This window comes from Staurois parvus, unplaced genomic scaffold (assembly GCF_062004578.1).
Source record: "Staurois parvus isolate SC_StPar_1 unplaced genomic scaffold, SC_StPar_1.0 ptg001379l, whole genome shotgun sequence".
Lineage (NCBI taxonomy): Eukaryota > Metazoa > Chordata > Amphibia > Anura > Ranidae > Staurois > Staurois parvus.
Window position 1 is genome coordinate 28,517 of NW_028319175.1, and position 22,629 is coordinate 51,145.

Consider the following 22,629-nt stretch of genomic DNA (forward strand, 5'->3'; position numbering starts at 1 on the left):
CTTTTAACTCCTCCCTGTTATCTCTGTGCTGTGCTGTTTTCTATATATAAATATATATATCTAGTTACATTTTCTTTGTAAATATTTTATTGCACCTGTTTGACTCTTTTAGTAATAAATCTTTCTTTCTGAAAGAGTTAAACTGTTTCTAAGCGCTTACTTGCAATTCACGAATTCCTGCCTTTTGAAGAGACGCTACAGTGTTTGTTTAATCCTCTGCCCAATTGGCCTGCGGTGACCGTATTGGACAGACGACTTTTCAACCATTACAGTGTATATTGGATAAAGAGAGTTTCCCCTTTCTCTGTACAAAAAGTGGTGGTGGCAGTAGAGGGTTAGTTGCGTGATTAACCCGACCCAGTAACAAGCGCATTCAGGCTGCCGGTGCGTCAATTGTGTTCCATTAGCTGGACAATCGTTGTGCAGGGTGCAGTTGGGTGTGGCATTGTTACGCGCGTCACATCACGTTTATAGATCGGCCGGTCCTTCGGTCACCAATTTGGTGAGAAGGTCTGGGGTCTGACGCCTCGGGCGTGACGTATTTATGTTGGTCACGGTCGAGCGATTGTCGCATATTGAGGGTGGCGATCGGGTGACCGTGACATAGACTGTTCAAAAAAATGGCCGTGTTTGTATTCTTCTTTACAAACTCCAACATTCACTATATAAACTGAGAAATGTTTGAAGATTTTGCTTTCCTTTGAATGACTTCATGAATATTTGGTTGTAGTCGCACTGTTTCTGAGAACTGCTGTACATCTGTGTTGCATGGAGTCCCCCAACTTCTGGCCCCTGTGATCAGGTATTCCAGCCCAGGATGATTGGACCACATTCCACAGTTCTTCTCGTTTTTTTGGTTTGGCCTCAGAAACGGCATTTTTGATGTCACCCCACAAGTTTTCTATTGGATGAAGATGCAGGGATTGGGCTGGCCACTCCATAACGTCCATCTTGTTGGTCTGGAACCAAGATGTTGCCCGTTTACTGGTGTGTTTGGGGTCGTTGTCTTGTTGGAACACCCATTTCAAGGGCATTTCCTCTTCAGCATAAAGCAGCATGACCTCTTCAAGTATTCTGATGGATTCAAACTGATCCATGATCCCTGGTATGCGATAAATAGGCCCAACACCGTAGTATGAGAAACATCCCCATATCATGATGCTTGCACCACCATGCTTCACGGTCTTCACAGTGTACTGTGGCTTGAATTCAGTGTTTGGGGGTCGTCTGACAAACTGTCTCCGCCCACTAGACCCAAAAAGAAAAATCTTACTTTCATCAGTCCACAAAATGTTGCGCCATTTCTCTTTAGGCCGGTCAATGTGCTCTTTGGCAGATTGTAACCTCTTCAGCACACGTCTTTTTCCCAACAGTGGGACTTTGCGGGGACTTCTTGCAGATAGCTTGGCTTCACATAGGAGTCTTCTAATTGTAACAGTCCTCACAGGGAACGTCACACCTTCTTTCATCTTCCTGGAGCTGATTGTTGGCTGAGTCCTCACAGGGAACGTCACACCTTCTTTCATCTTCCTGGAGCTGATTGTTGGCTGAGTCCGCGCCATTTTGGCTATTCTTCTATCCATTCCAATGGTAGTTTTTCGCTTTCTTCCTCGTCTTTCAGGTTTTGGTTGCCATTTTAAAGCATTTGCCATCATCTTAGCTGAGCAGCCGATCATTTTCTGCACTTCTTTATATGTTTTCCCCTCCAATCAACTTTTTAATCGAGGTACGCTGTTCTTCTGAACAATGTCTGGAACCACCCATTTTCCTCAGAATTTCAGAGAGAAATGCACTGTAACCAGCATGTCCAACATTTGCTGCCTTCCTTCCTTAAATAAGGGCAATAATTGCCACCTGTTTATCAAAGAATGAATGACGTCACTAATAGAACTCCACACGGCTATTATTGTGAACACGCCCCTTTCAATGAGTGATTCAATGACACAGAATCAGCAGCATGCATGTCATGACTGTCGGGTCTGTTGGATTTCTATGACTCTACTACACCTGCTAGGAAATTATCTGCCATGTAGAAATATCATTTCCACCAAAACCAGTGATTGATCCGGTTAGTGATGTCTGACGGCTAGTATTTTCAACACAACTGTGTGTGTATATATATATATACTGTATGTGTGTGTTGGTGATTTTGCGCAGCTGTGCCCCCCTGTAGCAGTACTTCTATAAGGCAGAAAGCAAATGGTTAAAGTAGGAGGAATATAAATGCCTCTTATTGCCTCCGCTCTTCTCCTACAATTTGTTGGCGCAGTTCTATAACACTGGATACAAAGCATTGTACTGATTACTGGATTACTTTGATTTTTTATTTTTTTTCCTTATTTATTGATATTTTCAGTGAGGACCGACTGACTTCAATGAGTTTCCTTCTGTTCCACAGCCCGTGATGCGTTGTCCTTTAAAAACCCTTTGCTGAAGGTGCGTCCGATGTCACAGGCGACCAGAGCGTCCCGAGCCAAAGCCCGAGCGTCTGCTGGTAAGAGGGAATGGGAACATGGATCACATTCACTATATCCGCTCTCCCCGGACCCCACATTCATTATATCCCCTCCCCGGACCCCGCATTCGCTATATCCACTCTCCCCGGACCCCGTATTCACTATATCCCCTCTCCCCGGACCCCGCATTCACTATATCCGCTCTCCCGGGACCCCGCATTCACTATATCCGCTCTCCCCGGACCCCGCATTCATTATATCCCCTCCCCGGACCCCGCATTCACTATATCCGCTCTCCCCGGACCCCGCATTCACTATATCCGCTCTCCCCGGACCCCGCATTCACTATATCCGCTCTCCCCGGACCCCGCATTCACTATATCCGCTCTCCCCGGACCCCGCATTCACTATATCCGCTCTCCCCGGACCCCGCATTCACTATATCCGCTCTCCCCGGACCCCGCATTCACTGTATCCGCTCTCCCCAGACCCCGCATTCACTATATCCGCTCTCCCCGGACCCCGCATTCACTATATCCGCTCTCCCCAGACCCCGCATTCACTATATCCGCTCTCCCCGGACCCCGCATTCACTATATCCGCTCTCCCCGGACCCCGCATTCACTGTATCCGCTCTCCCCAGACCCCGCATTCACTATATCCGCTCTCCCCGGAGCCCGCATTCACTATATCCCCTCTCCCCGGACCCCGCATTCACTATATCCCCTCTCCCCGGACCCCGCATTCACTATATCCGCTCTCCCCGGACCCCGCGTTCACTATATCCGCTCTCCCCGGACCCCGCATTCACTGTATCCGCTCTCCCCGGACCCCGCATTCACTGTATCCGCTCTCCCCGGACCCCGCATTCACTATATCCGCTCTCCCCGGACCCCGCATTCACTATATCCGCTCTCCCCGGACCCCGCATTCACTATATCCGCTCTCCCCGGACCCGGCATTCACTATATCCGCTCTCCCCGGACCCCGCATTCACTATATCCGCTCTCCCCGGACCCCGCATTCATTATATCCGCTCTCCCCGGACCCCGCATTCACTATATCCGCTCTCCCCGGACCCCGCATTCACTATATCCGCTCTCCCCGGACCCCGCATTCACTATACCCGCTCTCCCCGGACCCCGCATTCACTATATCCGCTCTCCCCGGACCCCGCATTCACTATATCCGCTCTCCCCGGACCCCGCATTCACTATATCCCCTCTCCCCGGACCCCGCATTCACTATATCCGCTCTCCCCGGACCCCGCATTCACTATATCCGTTCTCCCCGGACCCCGCGTTCACTATATCCGCTCCCGCCGGACCCCGCATTCACTATATCCGCTCTCCCCGGACCCCGCATTCACTATTTCTGCTCTCCCCTGCTTTAAACCTCTCCACAACTTTATCCCTGACTTGCCTGGTGTGTTCCTCGGCCTTCATGATGCTGATTGGTCACTAATGTTCTCTAACAAACCTCTGAGGGCTTCACAGAACAGCTGGATTTATACTGAGATCACATGACACACAGGGGGACTCTATGTACTGATTAGGTGACTTCTGAAGGCAGTTGGTTCCACTAGATTGTAGTTAGGGGTGTCAGAGTAAAGGGGGCTGAATACAAATGTCCCCCACACTTCTCACAGATTTATTGGTCACAAATGTTGGAAACCATTTCTCATTTTCCTTCCACTTTACAATTATGTGCCACTTTGTGTCAGTCCATCACATCCAATCCCTGTAGATACATTGTAACATGACAACATGGGGGACATTTCAGGGGGGGAGGGGGAATACATTGTAACATGACAACATGGGGGACATTTCAGGGGGGGAGGGGGAATACATTGTAACATGACAACATGGGGGACATTTCAGGGGGGAGGGGGAATACATTGTAACATGACAACATGGGGGACATTTCAAGGGGGAGTGGGAATACATTGTAACATGACAACATGGGGGACATTTCAGGGGGGAGGGGAATACATTGTAACATGACAACATGGGGGACATTTCAGGGGGAGGGGGATACATTGTAACATGACAACATGGGGGACATTTCAGGGGGGAGGGGGAATTCATTGTAACATGACAACATGGGGGACATTTCAGGGGGGAGGGGGATACATTGTAACATGACAACATGGGGGACATTTCAGGGGGGAGGGGGAATACATTGTAACATGACAACATGGGGGACATTTCAGGGGGGAGGGGAATACATTGTAACATGACAACATGGGGGACATTTCAGCGGGGAGGGGGATACATTGTAACATGACAACATGGGGGACATTTCAGGGGGGAGGGGGATACATTGTAACATGACAACATGGGGGGCATTTCAGGGGGGAGGGGAATACATTGTAACATGACAACATGGGGGGCATTTCAGGGGGGAGGGGGAATACATTGTAACATGACAACATGGGGGACATTTCAGGGGGGAGGGGGATACATTGTAACATGACAACATGGGGGACATTTCAGGGGGGGAGGGGGATACATTGTAACATGACAACATGGGGGACATTTCAGGGGGGAGGGGGATACATTGTAACATGACAACATGGGGGACATTTCAGGGGGGAGGGGGAATACATTGTAACATGACAACATGGGGGACATTTCAGGGGGGAGGGGGATACATTGTAACATGACAACATGGGGGACATTTCAGGGGGGAGGGGAATACATTGTAACATGACAACATGGGGGACATTTCAGGAGGGGAGGGGGAATACATTGTAACATGACAACATGGGGGACATTTCAGGGGGGAGGGGGATACATTGTAACATGACAACATGGGGGACATTTCAGGGGGGAGGGGAATACATTGTAACATGACAACATGGGGGGAATACATTGTAACATGACAACATGGGGGACATCTCAGGGGGGGAGGGGGATACATTGTAACATGACAACATGGGGGACATCTCAGGGGGGGAGGGGGATACATTGTAACATGACAACATGGGGGGGGGAATACATTGTAACTTGCAAAGGCAAACGCACGAGTCAGCCCCACATTGGTACGTAAACAGGGATCGCACCACAAATGTGAGGTATCGCCGTGAACGTCGGTTTGAGAACAGTAATCCTTGCTCCAGACCGCCTCTGTGAATCTAAAGCGGTAACCTGCAAAAGCTTTTAAAGCGTCACCTATGGATAATAAAATGTACGTAGTTTGTCACTGTTGCACGGGCGTGCGCAATTTTGGAGCGTGGCAGGTTTGGTATCTATTTACTCGGCGTAACAACATCTTATACATTTGTAACAATTAAGTATCATATTGTGTTTTTATGCAATAAAATTCATTAACCCCTTGGCGCCGGCGCCTCCCGGCCCTTTAAGGGTTTCAGAAGCCGGGAGGCGGGGCGAGGTTTAGGGTCATGTGACTGCCGTGACGGCGGGACACTGGGAGGCCGCACATTTGCGTTCAGCCGGCGTGAAGAGGTTAAAGTGTTTTTTTTCCAAATACTATGTGACATAAAAATTGCAATCCTCACCAATTTATTCTCTAGGGCCTCTGCTATGAAAATAAAACAATAATGTTTGGGGATTTTAAGTAATTTTCTAGCAAAAAAATACAGATTTTTTTACATGTAAACAAAAAAGTATAAAATAAAGTAGTCCTGTTCTTGAAGTGGTTAGTTAGCTTGGACTTTTGTCTGGCGATCTCATTGGACCGTGTGTGTCCGGATGGATTGGATCTGAATGAAACGTTTTGGATTGCCGCTCAGCTCCCTGTATGTGAATCCATTAGTCTCTCACCGTGGATGTTGGCAGGGGGTAAGACGTCATCACGGCTCTATGACTAAGGTGGGGGCAGGGTGAAACGCATCGGAGGAGGGCGTGGTCTGGACGGGCTGAGGCTGCTTTTACTCGGGTCTCTCTGGAGTGCAGCAATCGGGGTTCCCTTAGTGAAGTCAGAGACAGACAGGCGAGCAGCATTCTCAAGAAGGTCAGCTTCAGCAGCCTCCACGTTCCTGTCAGTACAGGTCTCCTCGGTGTGACGCCTTCCATGAATTATTCCTTCTACTTCTTCACACACCATCTATTAATACTTCATAATCCTTCTGATCCCTTTCAAATCCAAGTGTCCTGTAGATAATCCATCCAGGGAGTAGTAGTCGCACTTAACGCCTCTCGGTGGTTGTCAGGCGCAGGGCATGGAGATGCAATGACATCCAATGTCACAAGGAGCCGGCCGTCTATTTAAATCACGTTCCTCCCAGTCGGAGATTGCTGGCCTCACGCTGAGTTCCCTTCGGGATGCACGTTAGCAGAAGACGGCGTTTTACTTCTTCTTCCATCTTTCCAGGGCTGAAAAAAATGCAGCTTGAAAAATGTTTATCTTTTATCTACTTTCCTTTTTAACCTCTTGCAGGCCGCCTGCCACAGGTTTCCTGCAGCTGAGAAGCCCTGCTGCACCAGATCCTGTTACATGTTCAGGGGGAAAAGAATGATTTGATCCCCAGCAGATGGTGCAAGTTTGCCCACTTATAAGGAAATGAAGGGTCTATGATTTGTATCCTCGGTGTATATAAATGATGGAGATAGAATATCAAACTAAAATCCAGAAACAACGCAATAAAAAATGTTATAAATGGAGTTGCAGTTCGGTGAGTAAAATTAGTATTTGATCCCCTACCAACCAACAATGATTGTGGCTCCCACAGACTGGCGAAGAGCTCATGTGGTACACAGATCAGTCCTGTCACTGTAAGAAGGCGCTCCTAACGACAACACATTATGTGTATAAAAGATACCTGTCCACAGTATCGCCTTCTGCCATTCAAACCTCACCACCGTGGGCATGACCAAAGAGCTGTCAGAGGACGTCGGGGACAAGATTGTAGACCTGCACAAGGCTGGAATGGGCTACAAGACCTTCGGCAAGAAGCTTGGTGAGGAGGAGACAACTGTTGGAGCGATATTCGCAAATGAAAGAAATACAAACTAACCCTCAATCACCCTCCTCATTCTGGAGCTCCATGCAGGATTTCACCTCATGGGGTAAGGATGGTCATGAGAAAAGTGAGGGATCAGCCCAGAACTATACGGGAGGAGCTTATGAATGATCTCAAGGCAGTTGGGACCACAGTCACCAAACAAACCATTGGTCACACAATACGTCTCCATTGATTCAAATCCTGCAGCACCCGCAAGGTCCCTTCCTCAAGAAGGCACATGCACAGACCCATCTGAAGTTTGCCAACAAACATCTAAATGATTCAGAGAAGGATTGGGAGAAAGTGTTGTGGTCAGATGAGACCAAAATTGAGCTCTTTGGCATTAACTTGACTCGCCATGTTTGGAGGAAGAGAAATGCTGACTATGACCCCCGGAACACCATCCCTACAGTCAAGCACTGAGGTGCAAACATTATGCTTTGGGGCTGTTTCTCTGCTAAGGGGACAGGAAGACTTTGCTGCATTGAGGGGCCAATGGACGGGGCAACGTATTTTATAATCTTGGATGAGAACCTTCTTCCCTTCCAGAACACTGAAGATGGGTCGTGGATGGGTCTTCCAGCATGACAATGACCCAAACCTTCTGGCAAATCAATAAAGGAGTGGCTCAAGAAGAAGCACATTAAGGTCATGGAGTGGCCTTACCCGTCTCCAGACCTCAATCCTATAGAACATTTATGGAGGGAACTGAAACTTCGAGTTGCCAAGCGACAGCCAAGAAACCTTAAGGATTTAGAGAAGATCTGTAAAGAAGAGTGAAACAAAATCCGTCCTGAGATGTATGCCGACCTGGGAACCAACTACAAGAAACGTCTCACCTCTGTGCTCGCCAACAAGGGTTCCTCCACCAACTACAAGACACGTCTCACCTCTGTGCTCACCAACAAGGGTTCCTCCACCAACTACAAGAGACGTCTCACCTCTGTGCTCACCAACAACAGTTCCTCTACCAACTACAAGGAACGTCTCACCTCTGTGCTCACCAACAAGGGTTCCTCCACCAACTACAAGAAACGTCTGACCTCTGTGCTCGCCAACAAGGGTTCTTCCACCAACTACAAGAGACGTCTCACCTCTGTGCTCGCCAACAAGGGTTCCTCCACCAACTACAAGAAACGTCTCACCTCTGTGCTCACCAATAAAGGTTCCTCCACCAACTACAAGGGACGTCTCACCTCTGCTCACCAACAAGGGTTCCTCCACCAACTACAAGAAACGTCTCACCTCTGTGCTCACCAACAAGGGTTCCTCCACCAACTACAATAAACGTCTTACCTCTGTGCTCACCAACAAGGGTTCCTCCACCAAATACAAGAGACATCTCACCTCTGTGCTCACCAACAAGGGTTCCTCCACTAACTACAAGAAACGTCTGACCTCTGTGCTCACCAACAAGGGTTCCTCCACTAACTACAAGGGACGTCTCACCTCTGTGCTCGCCAACAAGGGTTCTTCCACCAACTACAAGAGACGTCTCACCTCTGTGCTCACCAACAAGGGTTCCTCCACCAACTACAAGGAACGTCTCACCTCTGTGCTCACCAACAAGGGTTCCGCCACCAACTACAAGAAACGTCTCACCTCTGTGCTCACCAACAAGGGTTCCTCCACCAACTACAAGAGACGTCTCACCTCTGTGCTCACCAACAACGGTTCCTCCACCAACTACAAGGAACGTCTCACCTCTGTGCTCACCAACAAGGGTTCCTCCACCAACTACAAGAGACGTCTCACCTCTGTGCTCACCAACAAGGGTTCCTCCACTAACTACAAGAAACGTCTGACCTCTGTGCTCGCCAACAAGGGTTCTTCCACCAACTACAAGGGACGTCTCACCTCTGTGCTCGCCAACAAGGGTTCCTCCACCAACTACAAGAAACGTCTCACCTCTGTGCTCACCAATAAAGGTTCCTCCACCAACTACAAGGGACGTCTCACCTCTGCTCACCAACAAGGGTTCCTCCACCAACTACAATAAACGTCTCACCTCTGTGCTCACCAACAAGGGTTCCTCCACCAACTACAATAAACGTCTCACCTCTGTGCTCGCCAACAAGGGTTCCTCCACCAACTACAAGAGACGTCTGACCTCTGTGCTCACCAACAAGGGTTCCTCCACTAACTACAAGGAACGTCTCACCTCTGTGCTCTCCAACAAGGGTTCCTCCACTAACTACAAGGAACGTCTCACCTCTGTGCTCTCCAACAAGGGTTCCTCCACCAACTACAAGACACGTCTCACCTCTGTGCTCACCAACAAGGGTTCCTCCACCAACTACAAGAGACGTCTCACCTCTGTGCTCACCAACAACGGTTCCTCTACCAACTACAAGGAACGTCTCACCTCTGTGCTCACCAACAAGGGTTCCTCCACCAAATACAAGAGACATCTCACCTCTATGCTCACCAACAAGGGTTCCTCCACTAACTACAAGAAACGTCTGACCTCTGTGCTCACCAACAAGGGTTCCTCCACTAACTACAAGGGACGTCTCACCTCTGTGCACGCCAACAAGGGTTCTTCCACCAACTACAAGAAACGTCTCACCTCTGTGCTCACCAACAAGGGTTCCTCCACCAACTACAAGAAACGTCTCACCTCTGTGCTCACCAACAAGGGTTCCGCCACCAACTACAAGAAACGTCTGACCTCTGTGCTCACCAACAAGGGTTCCTCCACCAACTACAAGGAACCTCTGACCTCTGTGCTCACCAACAAGGGTTCCTCCTCCAACTACAAGGAACGTCTCACCTCTGTGCTCACCAACAAGGGTTCCTCCTCCAACTACAAGGAACATCTCACCTCTGTGTTCAGCATCAAGGGTTCCTCCACCAACTACAAGACACGTCTCACCTCTGTGCTCGCCAACAAGGGTTCCTCCACCAACTACAAGGAACGTCTCACCTCTGTGCTCACCAACAAGGGTTCCTTCACCAACTACAAGGAACATCTCACCTCTGTGCTCACCAACAAGGGTTCCTCCACCAACTACAAGGAACGTCTCACCTCTGTGCTCACCAACAAGGGTTCCTCCACCAACTACAAGGAACGTCTCACCTCTGTGCTCACCAACAAGGGTTCCTCCTCCAACTACAAGGAACGTCTCACCTCTGTGCTCACCAACAAGGTTCCTCCACCAACTACAAGGAACGTCTCACCTCTGTGCTCACCAAGGGTTCCTCCACCAACTACTAAGGTTTTGCTCGGGGATCCAATACTTATTGTACTCCCTGAACTGAAACTCCATTTCTATCATATTTATCGTGTTGTTTCTGGATTTTTGGTTAATATTCTGTCTCTATCATTTATAATACACCGATGACCCATCCCATCCCATGGATCTGTAATGGAACGACTAATGTGGGCCTTTTACAACTCATAACACTTTTTTTTTTTTCCTAATCTGGTCAGAAGCAGCAATTTTGTAACTTTGCAGCTTTTCGCAGCATTTTCTATCACACGGAGGACATGAGAGGAATTCTCTGGTGGCTCAGCATTTGTGAACTTTCTTCATCTTCTCTCTTTCAAACCCAAAACTCCTTCAGTGGAACGATGAGCTCTGACCCGACGGCGTCTTTTTATTGGGGAACGCACAAGATCATTTTCTTAACAAGCCCTCTGCTATCTTCAGGCTGTCTGTAGAAGGAGAAGCCGAGAATGATCTCCGAATAACCGGTCACACATCAGCCTCTGCGCACTGTGAGAAATCGGGGAAATGTGGATGTCTTGTGTGCTGTAATGCCGCGGTCCATTAGGGGGCTTCATAATGAATGGCGTGCCGTACAACCACGCTCCCTCCCTAGGAGCGCGCACCACCGTGATCCGGTGTCCGCTGTGTCCTCCGGACACAGTGAAACACCGATCGTCGGACGGGACCTCTGTACGAGGTCCCGGTCATGTGATCACTGATTGGCGAATCAGTGATCACATGCAAAGTAGTAAGCAAGATGTCACTTGTGACATCATTGCTTACTACGTGTGAAATCTGTGAATGATCACAGAGATCACATGGTACAGGGCTATTCACAACAGCCTTGTACCATGTGACAAGCTGTGACCAATCACAGCTCACACAGTATTTCTCAATGACTGCAAGAATGCAGACAGAGAGAAAGAGAAATGATTGCTTTTACATCCTATATGGGTGTAAAAGCAATCAGTGTAAAAAAAAAAAAAAAAAAAATCTTCATCACCCCCCACAAGTAGTACAGTGTCACCATGGCGACTGTACTGCTAGGGTGACAGTATGTAAAAAAAAAAAAAATAATAAAAAATAATATAAAAAAAATAAAATAAAAATGTAAAAAAAAAATGTTTAAAAATTATAATTTTTGGTTATAAACTAATTTGGATTTTTTTTTTTTACTAAATAACGGAATAAATTTTGGCCAAGATTTAGGATGAAATATTATTTATTTGCAAAATTTTATTAAAATGTTACACTTTTTTCCAAAATTTTTGGACTTTTTCATTTACATAGTAAAAAAAATAAAAATCCCAGCGGTGAATAAATACCACCAAAATAAAGCTTTATCTGTCTCAAAAAAATGGTAAAAAATGTCATATGGGTACAGTGTTGCATGACCGCGCAATTGTCATTCAAAGTGTGATAGTGCTGAAAGCTGAAAATTGCCGGGACAGGAAGGGGGTAAAAGTGTCCGGACAGGAAGTGGTTAAAACCCCCAAACATTATATATATATTTTTTTAAAGGAGAGGCACTAGAGAATAAATTGGTGGGTTTTGCAGTTTTTTATGTCACAAGGTATTTGCGTAGCGATTTTTCAAGCACAATTTTTTTTGGGAAAAAAAATACACTTTAACCACTTCCTGTTAGGCCATTGTACATAAACATCCGGACAGGAGCAGTGCAGGAGCGGGTGGCCATTTATAAACGTCATCCCGCTTCCCTACCTGTGCACGCTCCCTGGGAGCGCGCAGCACTGCGATCCAGTGCTTACTGTGTCCTCCGGACACAGCGGAACACCAATCGCTGTACGGACCAATCGCTGTGCGAGGTCCAGATCATGTGATCACTGATTGGTCAATCAGCGATCACATGAATAGTAGTAAGCAAGATGTCACTTCCTGACATCATTGCTTACTACATGTGAAATCTGTGAATGATCACAGAGGTCACATGGTACAGGGCCATTCACAACAGCCTTTTACCATGTGACAGGCTGTGACCAATCACAGCTCTCACAGTATTTCTCACTGGCTGTGATCCAGCGCTCAGATCACTTTTATGAGAAACAGAATCGCCCGCTGAAATAAAACCCAACAGGGTTATGACTGATAGCTTCAGCCACAACCCCGGAAACCACTTGAAAGCCGCGACGTATACAGTGCAGGAAATGTGTATTTGCTCCCCTGCTGATGCTGAATGTTTGCCCCTCACACAGAAATGATCGGTCTAACAATGGAATGTTCGCCCCTCACACAGAAATGATCGGTCTAACAATGGAATGTTCGCCCCTCACACAGAAATGATCGGTCTAACAATGGAATGTTTGCCCCTCACACAAATGATCGGTCTAACAATGGAATGTTCGCCCCTCACACAGAAATGATCGGTCTAACAATGGAATGTTCGCCCCTCACACAGAAATGATCGGTCTAACAATGGAATGTTCGCCCCTCACACAGAAACGATCGGTCTAACAATGGAATGTTCGCCCCTCACACAGAAATGATCGGTCTAACAATGGAATGTTCGCCCCTCACACAGAAATGATCGGTCTAGCAATGGAATGTTCGCCCCTCACAAAGAAATGATCGGTCTAACAATGGAATGTTCGCCCCTCACACAGAAACGATCGGTCTAACAATGGAATGTTCGCCCCTCACACAGAAACGATCGGTCTAACAATGGAATGTTCGCTGTAACACTGAGAGACAGAATACAACAACAAATTCAGCAGAAATGCGTCTAACAAATGATGACGGATCTGCATGTTCATGAGGGAAAGAAGGATTTGATCCCCTATCATTCAGCAGGATTTCTGGCTCCCAGGTGTCTCTCATACAGGTAACAAGCTGAGATTACAAGCAGTCTCTTAAAGGGAGTGCTGCTAATCTCATTGTGTTACCTGTATAAAAGACACCTGTCCACAGGAGCCATCAAACCATCAGATTCCAAACTCTCCACCATGGCAAAGACCAAAGAGCTGTCCAAGGATGTCAGGGACAAGATGGTAGACCTACACAAGGCTGGACTGGGCTACCAAACTATGGCCAAGCAGCTTGGTGAGAAGGTGACAACAGTTGGTGCAATCATTCACAAATGGAAGAAACACAAAACAAGTGTCAGTCTCCCTAGGTCTGGTGCACCATGCAAGATCTCACCTCGTGGAGTGTCAATGATCATGAGAACAGTGAGGAATCATCCCAGAACTACACGTGAGGATCTTGTCAATGATCTCCAGGCAGCTGGGACCACAGTCACCAAGAAAACAATTGGTAACACACTACGCCGACAAGGACTGAAATCCTGCAGTGCCCGCACGGTCCCTCTGCTCAAGAAAGCACATGTCCAGGCCCGTCTGAAGTCTGCCACTGAACATCTGAATGATGCCGAGGAGGACTGGTGGGAAGTGTTGTGGTCAGAGGAGATTAAAATCCAGCTCTTTGGCATCAACTCAACTCACCGTGTTTGGAGGAGGAGGAATGCTGCCTATGACCCCAAGAACACCATCCCAACTGTGAAACATGTTGGTGGAAACATTCGGCTTTGGGGGGGGTTTCTGCTAAGGGGACAGGACAACTGCACCGCATCAAAGGGACGATGGATGGGGCAAGGTACCCTCAAATCTTGGGTGAGAACCTTCTTCCCTCAGCCAGGGCATTGTAAATGGGTGGTGGATGGGTTTTCCAGCATGACAATGACCCAAAACACACGGCCAAGGCAACAAAGGAGCGGCTCAAGAAGAAGCACATTAAGGTCCTGGAGTGGCCTAGCCAGTCTCCACACCTTCATCCGATTGAAAATCTGTGGAGGGAGCTGAAAGTTCAAGTTGCCAAACGTCAGCCACCAAACCTTAATGACTTTTAGAGGATCTGCCAAGAGGAGTGGGCCAAAATCCCTCCTGAGATGTGTGCGAACCTGGGGGCCAACTCCAGGAAACGTCTGACCTCTGTGATTGCCAACAAGGGATTGGCCACCAAGTACTAAGTCATGTTTTGTGAAGGGGATCAAATCCTTCTTTCCTTCACTGTCCGTATTGCAGTCGGTGAGTAATCGAGTACATACCTTGGTAGACAAGTGGTTAAAGAATTCGGCATTTTTTGCTCCCTTGGTAATGGATTCCTAGCGATTCCCTTGTTGGGCGTTTGAAGCTCGGAATGATATTTTTGTTTTACTGGTCAGATCTGGCAGTTTTTGTAAGTTGGCTTTTAGCAGCATTTCCTATCACATGGAGGACATGAGAGGAATTCTCTGGCGGCTCAGCGTTTTCTGAACTTTCTTCATCTTCTCTCTTTCAAACCCAAAACTCTTTCCGCAGAACGGTGATCTTGACCTGGCGATGTCCTCCTCTCGGGGAACGCAAAATATCACTTTCTTAACAAGCCTCCTGCTATCTTCAGGCCGTCTTTGGAATACCGTGAGAAGCGGAATATTTGCATTTTCACAAAAAAAAAAGACAAACGTTCAGGCGAGCACAGCAGGAAATGTCCCTTTCCTCTGGATACCAGTCCAGGTGTGGTGGGACCGGTGGAAGAACGGACCCTTTTCAGGATTCAATTAAAAAGGACAAAGTAACTCGATGACCCCAGTCCAAGTTTTCATCAACGGGGAACTTGTACCCAGCCGAGTCGCTCCTCACATGCCTGTATCTCTTCGGGCCTCAAAACGGAACTAAACCCACCTACAGCCAAGGAAGCTGCCATCTTGGCCTCTGTTTGATCTGCAGTTGCCATGGCGCTGCACATGTGATCAGTTCTGACCCCAGCCATTTGATGGCTCTGACACTTCAGTTGCCATGGTGCTACACATGTGATCAGTTCTGACCCCAGCCATTTGATGGCTCTGACACTTCAGTTGCCATGGCGCTGCACATGTGATCAGTTCTGACCCCAGCCATTTGATGGCTCTGACACTTCAGTTGCCATGGCGCTGCACATGTGATCAGTTCTGACCCCAGCCATTTGATGGCTCTGACACTTCAGTTGCCATGGCGCTGCACATGTGATCAGTTCTGACTCCAGCTATTTAATGGCTCTGACACTTCAGTTGCCATGGCGCTGCACATGTGATCAGTTCTGACTCCAGCCATTTGATGGCTCTGACACTTCAGTTGCCATGGTGCTACACGTGATCAGTTCTGACTCCAGCCATTTGATGGCTCTGACACTTCAGTTGCCTTGGCGCTGCACATGTGATCTGTTCTGACTCCAGCTATTTGATGGCTCTGACACTTCAGTTGCCATGGCGCTGCACATGTCATCTGTTCTGACCCCAGCCATTTGATGGCTCTGACACTTCAGTTGCCTTGGCGCTGCACATGTGATCAGTTCTGACCCCAGCCATTTGATGGCTCTGACACTTCAGTTGCCATGGCGCCGCACATGTGATCTGTTCTGACCCCAGCCATTTGATGGCTCTAACACTTCAGTTGCCATGGTCCTACACGTGATCAGTTCTGACCCCAGCCATTTGATGGCTCTGACACGTCAGTTGCCATGGTGCTACACGTGATCAGTTCTGACCCCAGCCATTTGATGGCTCTGACACTTCAGTTGCCATGGCGCTGCGCATGTGGTCAGTTCTGACCCCAGCCATTTGATGGCTCTAACACTTCAGTTGCCATGGCGCTGCACACGTGATCAGTTCTGACCCCAGCCATTTGATGGCTCTGACACTTCAGTTGCCATGGCGCTGCGCATGTGATTATCTCTGACCCCAGCCATTTGATGGCTCTGACACTTCAGTTGAGGGAGAGATCTAACGTGACCGTTATCATTCACGGCATGCCCTGAATTTAAATTCGAACTTAAGTCAGAAAATGAAGTCATGCGCGATGACGTCAGGCTGGCCCCTTCTGCGGCTATTAGGGATGCACCGAAATTTCGGTGGCTAAAACGTTTCGGCCAAAAACAATCCTTTTGGCCGTAATGAAAAAAAAAAGCACCAATACAGGTGTCTAAAAAAACCCCGCCCCCTCACCGCCACCCACCAGTCACCGCTCGGTAGTTTTCAGCCTTACCTGAGAATACATCGATCCCGGCACTGGGCATAGAGATGAGTGAAGGAAAGATGGCCTCCACCCATCTCTATGGCCTTGGAGGACCGGAGTGATGTCACTTCCCCTTCCAGCCATTTTTTTCTTTAAAGCGCTAGATGAATGCTTTTTTTTTTTCATCCAAAGCTTTACATAGCAGAGGGGAGATGTGGGGGTGGGGCTGGGGGAGGGTCTTATTGACCCCCGATGTCTCCATAAAGAGGACCTGTCACTAATTATGTCTCAGTGACCCCCCCCATATCTCTCCATAAAGAGGACCTGTCACTAATTATGTCTCATTGTCCCCCCCCATATCTCTCCATAAAGAGGACCTGTCACTAATTATGTCTCATTGTCCCCCCCCCCATATCTCTCCATAAAGAGGACCTGTCACTAATTGTGTCTCATTGTCCCCCCCCATATCTCTCCATAAAGAGGACCTGTCACTAATTATGTCTCATTGTCCCCACCCCCATATCTCTCCATAAAGAGGACCTGTCACTAATTACGTCTCATTGTCCCCCCCATATCTCTCCATAAAGAGGACCTGTCACTAATTATGTCTCATTGTCCCCCCCCATATCTCTCCATAAAGAGGACCTGTCACTAATTATGTCTCATTGTCCCCCCCATATCTCTCCATAAAGAGGACCTGTCACTAATTATGTCTCATTGTCCCCCCCCCCCCCCCATATCTCTCCATAAAGAGGACCTGTCACTAATTATGTCTCATTGTCCCCCCCCCATATCTCTCCATAAAGAGGACCTGTCACTAATTATGTCTCATTGTCCCCCCCCCCCATATCTCTCCATAAAGAGGACCTGTCACTAATTATGTCTCATTGTCCCCCCCCCCCATATCTCTCCATAAAGAGGACCTGTCACTAATTATGTCTCATTGCCCCCCCCCCCCCATATCTCTCCATAAAGAGGACCTGTCACTAATTATGTCTCATTGTCCCCCCCCCCATATCTCTCCATAAAGAGGACCCGTCACTAATTATGTCTCATTGTCCCCCCCCCCCATATCTCTCCATAAAGAGGACCTGTCACTAATTATGTCTCATTGCCCCCCCCCCCATATCTCTCCATAAAGAGGACCTGTCACTAATTATGTCTCATTGTCCCCCCCCATATCTCTCCATAAAGAGGACCTGTCATTAATTATGTCTCATTGTCCCCCCCCCCCCCCATATCTCTCCATAAAGAGGACCTGTCACTAATTATGTCTCATTGTCGTCCCCCCCCCCATATCTCTCCATAAAGAGGACCCGTCACTAATTATGTCTCATTGTCCCCCCCATATCTCTCCATAAAGAGGACCTGTCACTAATTATGTCTCATTGTCCCCCCCCCTAATATCTCTCCATAAAGAGGACCTGTCACTAATTATGTCTCATTGACCCCATAAACTCCCAGGATCAGCCCCTCCCTCTTAGATTGTAAGCTCCCAGGATCAGCCCCTCCCTCTTAGATTGTCAGCTCCCAGTATCAGGCCCTCCCTCTTAGATTGTCAGCTCCCAGGATCAGGCCCCTCCCTCTTAGATTGTAAACTCCCGGGATCAGCCCAACCCTCTTAGATTGTAAGCTCCCAGGATCAGCCCCTCCCTCTTAGATTGTAAACTCCCAGGATCAGCCCCTCCCTTTTAGATTGTAAACTCCCAGGATCAGCCCCTCCCTCTTAGATTGTAAACTCCCAGGATCAGCCCCTCCCTCTTAGATTGTCAGCTCCCAGTATCAGCCCCTCCCTCTTAGATTGTCAGCTCCCAGGATCAGCCCCTCCCTCTTAGATTGTCAGCTCCTGGGATCAGCCCCTCCCTCTTAGATTGTAAGCTTCCAGGATCAGGCCCTCCCTCTTAGATTGTCAGCTCCCAGGATCAGGCCCCTCCCTCTTAGATTGTAAGCTCCCAGGATCAGCCCCTCCCTCTTAGATTGTAAGCTCCCAGGATCAGGCCCCTCCCTCTTAGATTGTAAGCTCCCAGGATCAGGCCCTCCTATCCCTCTTGTATTGATCTGTATTGTCTCCCGTTATATTGTACAGCGCTGAGCACACTGTTGGTGCCATAAATCCTGTATAATAATGCCAAAGCTGACAGAACTCCCGTACGTACGCAAAAGTGACATCATCTCGGCCCAGCCAATGACTGTGATCGAGACCCAGAAGCCAGCCAACCAAAGATGTCAGCGGCTGGCGGGGGGGGGGGGGGTTCCGGGATGGCACACCGCTGGATTGAAGGTGAGTATAGTTCCATTTTAAAGCAAGCGGTGATGAGGCAATACTCACCACCTGTCACATGCTCCGTGAAGAGCGATCCAAGCATAGATTGCTCTTCAGAGACCATAGCTAGTGTGAATAAGTTGCAGAGTTAGGAAGACCCCTTGTTGTAAGATGCCCCCCCTTTGTGTGGATAGTAATGTGAAGGAATGTTCTCTCCCAGGATATACAAATCTCCTGAGGTCTCCTGAGGAGTTCCGCGTTGTCTGTTGTTGAAGCAGCGATTCCGCCTCCATCTTGGCCGGACGGCAGCCGGGGCCGAGTATTCTGGCTGTAATGACCTTCTGTGTTCTAGGTCACATGGTATTGCCCGTTCCATCCTTCCCAGAATGCCGCTCTTCCATTGTTCTGGCCTCGCGCTCAGCGTGACCTAATTATCATTCATCGCCGCGTTCATAATTATCATTTCTGAAAGAAACACGTTTTCATCATCAGCACATCGCGGCTCCAATCATCCCCAGAGTTACTATGATTGCATGATGGGACATGGACTGGTCATGGAGGAGGACTACGAGGTTCCTGTATGGTCTGCTGCCAGGGAGTAGGAGAGAGGATAGGAGGCTGCGATATACAGGAGAGGAGGCTGCGATATACAGGAGAGGAGGCTGCGATATACAGGAGAGGATAGGAGGCTGCGATATACAGGAGAGGAGGCTGCGATACAGAGGAGAGGATTGGAGGCTGCGATATACAGGAGAGGAGGCTGCGATACAGAGGAGAGGATTGGAGGCTGCGATATACAGGAGAGGAGGCTGCGATACAGAGGAGGGGATAGGAGGCTGCGAGACAGGAGAGAGGATAGGAGGCTGCGATATACAGGAGAGGAGGCTGCGATATACAGGAGAGGAGGCTGCGATACAGAGGAGAGGAGGCTGCGATATACAGGAGAGGAGGCTGCGATACAGAGGAGGGGATAGGAGGCTGCGATACAGAGGAGAGGATAGGAGGCTGCGATACAGAGGAGAGGATAGGAGGCTGCGATACAGAGGAGAGGATAGGAGGCTGCGATATACAGGAGAGGAGGCTGCGATATACAGGAGAGGAGGCTGCGATACAGAGGAGGGGATAGGAGGCTGCGATATACAGGAGAGGATAGGAGGCTGCGATATACAGGAGAGGATAGGAGGCTGCGATACAGAGGAGAGGATAGGAGGCTGCGATACAGAGGAGAGGATAGGAGGCTGCGATACAGAGGAGAGGATAGGAGGCTGCGATATACAGGAGAGGAGGCTGCGATATACAGGAGAGGAGGCTGCGATACAGAGGAGGGGATAGGAGGCTGCGATACAGGAGAGGATAGGAGGCTGCGATATACAGGAGAGGATAGGAGGCTGCGATATACAGGAGAGGAGAGGAGGCTGCGATACAGAGGAGAGGATAGGAGGCTGCCAGGGAGTAGGAGAGAGGATAGGAGGCTGCGATATACAGGAGAGGAGGCTGCGATACAGAGGAGAGGAGGCTGCGATACAGAGGAGAGGAGGCTGCGATACAGAGGAGAGGATAGGAGGCTGCAATATACAGGAGAGGAGGCTTCGATATACAGGAGAGGAGGCTGCGATACAGAGGAGAGGATAGGAGGCTGCAATATAGGAGAGAGGATAGGAGGCTGCGATACAGAGGAGAGGATAGGAGGCTGCGATACAGAGGAGAGGATAGGAGGCTGCAATATACAGGAGAGGAGGCTGCGATACAGAGGAGAGGATAGGAGGCTGCGATACAGAGGAGAGGATAGGAGGCTGCGAGACAGAGGAGAGGATAGGAGGCTGTGATATACAGGAGAGGAGGCTGCGATACAGAGGAGAGGATAGGAGGCTGCGATATACAGGAGAGTAGGCTGCGATATACAGGAGAGGAGGCTGCGATACAGAGGAGAGGATAGGAGGCTGCCAGGGAGTAGGAGAGAGGATAGGAGGCTGCGATACAGAGGAGAGGATAGGAGGCTGCGAGACAGAGGAGAGGATAGGAGGCTGCGATATACAGGAGAGGATAGGAGGCTGCGAGACAGAGGAGGGGATAGGAGGCTGCGAGACAGAGGAGAGGATAGGAGGCTGCGATATACAGGAGAGGATAGGAGGCTGCGATACAGAGGAGAGGATAGGAGGCTGCGATACAGAGGAGAGGATAGGAGGCTGCGAGACAGAGGAGAGGATAGGAGGCTGCGAGACAGAGGAGAGGATAGGAGGCTGCGATATACAGGAGAGGATAGGAGGCTGCGAGACAGAGGAGGGGATAGGAGGCTGCGAGACAGAGGAGAGGATAGGAGGCTGCGATATACAGGAGAGGATAGGAGGCTGCGATACAGAGGAGAGGATAGGAGGCTGCGATACAGAGGAGAGGATAGGAGGCTGCGAGACAGAGGAGAGGATAGGAGGCTGCGAGACAGAGGAGAGGATAGGAGGCTGCGAGACAGAGGAGAGGATAGGAGGCTGCGAGACAGAGGAGAGGATAGGAGGCTGCGATACAGAGGAGAGGATAGGAGGCTGCGAGACAGGAGAGAGGATAGGAGGCTGCGATACAGAGGAGAGGATAGGAGGCTGCGAGACAGAGGAGAGGACAGGAGGCTGCGATACAGAGGAGAGGATAGGAGGCTGCGATACAGAGGAGAGGATAGGAGGCTCCAATATAGGAGAGAGGATAGGAGGCTCCGATACAGAGGAGAGTATAGGAGGCTCCGATACAGAGGAGAGGATAGGAGGCTCCAATATAGGAGAGAGGATAGGAGGCTCCAATATACAGGAGAGGATAGGAGGCTGCGATACAGAGGAGAGGAGAGGATAGGAGGCTCCGATATAGGAGAGAGGATAGGTGGCTCCAATATAGGAGAGAGGATAGGAGGCTCCAATATACAGGAGAGGATAGGAGGCTGCGATACAGAGGAGAGTATAGGTGGCTCTGATATAGAAGAGAGGATAGGAGGCTCCGATATACAGGAGAGGATAGGAGGCTCCGATATACAGGAGAGGATAGGAGGCTCCGATACAGAGGAGAGGATAGGAGGCTCCGATATAGGAGAGAGGATAGGTGGCTCCGATATACAGGAGAGGATAGGAGGCTCTGATATACAGGAGATGATAGGAGGCTCCGATATAGAGGAGAGAGGATAGGAGGCTCTGTTATAGAAGAGAGGATAGGAGGCTCCGATACAGAGGAGAGGATGGGAGGCTCCGATACAGGGGAGAGGATGGGAGGCTCCGATACAGAGGAGAGGATGGGAGGCTCCGATATAGAGGAGAGGATGGGAGGCTCCGATACAGAGGAGAGGATAGGAGGCTGTGATATACAGGTGAAACTGGAACAATGAGAATCTGGTGCATTCATTCATTCATTCATTGATTTCAGTGCAGCAGCATAAAAGGTGACACTAATATATGAGACTCATTCCATGCAAAGCAAGATAGTTCCAGCCGTGATTTGTCATCATTGTGATGATTATGGCTTACAGCTCATGAAAACCCCAAATCCACAATCTCAGAAAATGAGAATATTCCATGCAATCAATAAAACACGGATTGTACATAGAACAATATCGCACCTCTGAAAAGTAGAAGCTGCATATGTACTCAGTACTTGGTTGGGGCCCCTTTTGCAGCAATTACTGCCTCAATGCGGCGTGGCATGGAAGCTATCAGCCTGTGGCACTGCTGAGGTGTTATGGAAGACCAGGATGCTTCAATAGCGGCCTTCAGCTCTT

At 49.1% G+C, this 22,629-nt stretch overlaps 1 protein-coding gene across 1 annotated transcript in view; it reads left to right on the plus strand.

The window, feature by feature from the left end:
- LOC149436322 (uncharacterized) overlaps positions 1-22,629 on the plus strand; it is a 64,656-nt gene that overhangs the window by 17,569 nt on the left and 24,458 nt on the right. The window contains exon 4 of the mRNA XM_089661727.1: positions 2,399-2,494. Within this exon, the coding sequence (XP_089517853.1) occupies positions 2,399-2,494 (96 nt within the window). The remainder of the gene's footprint in view (positions 1-2,398; positions 2,495-22,629) is intronic.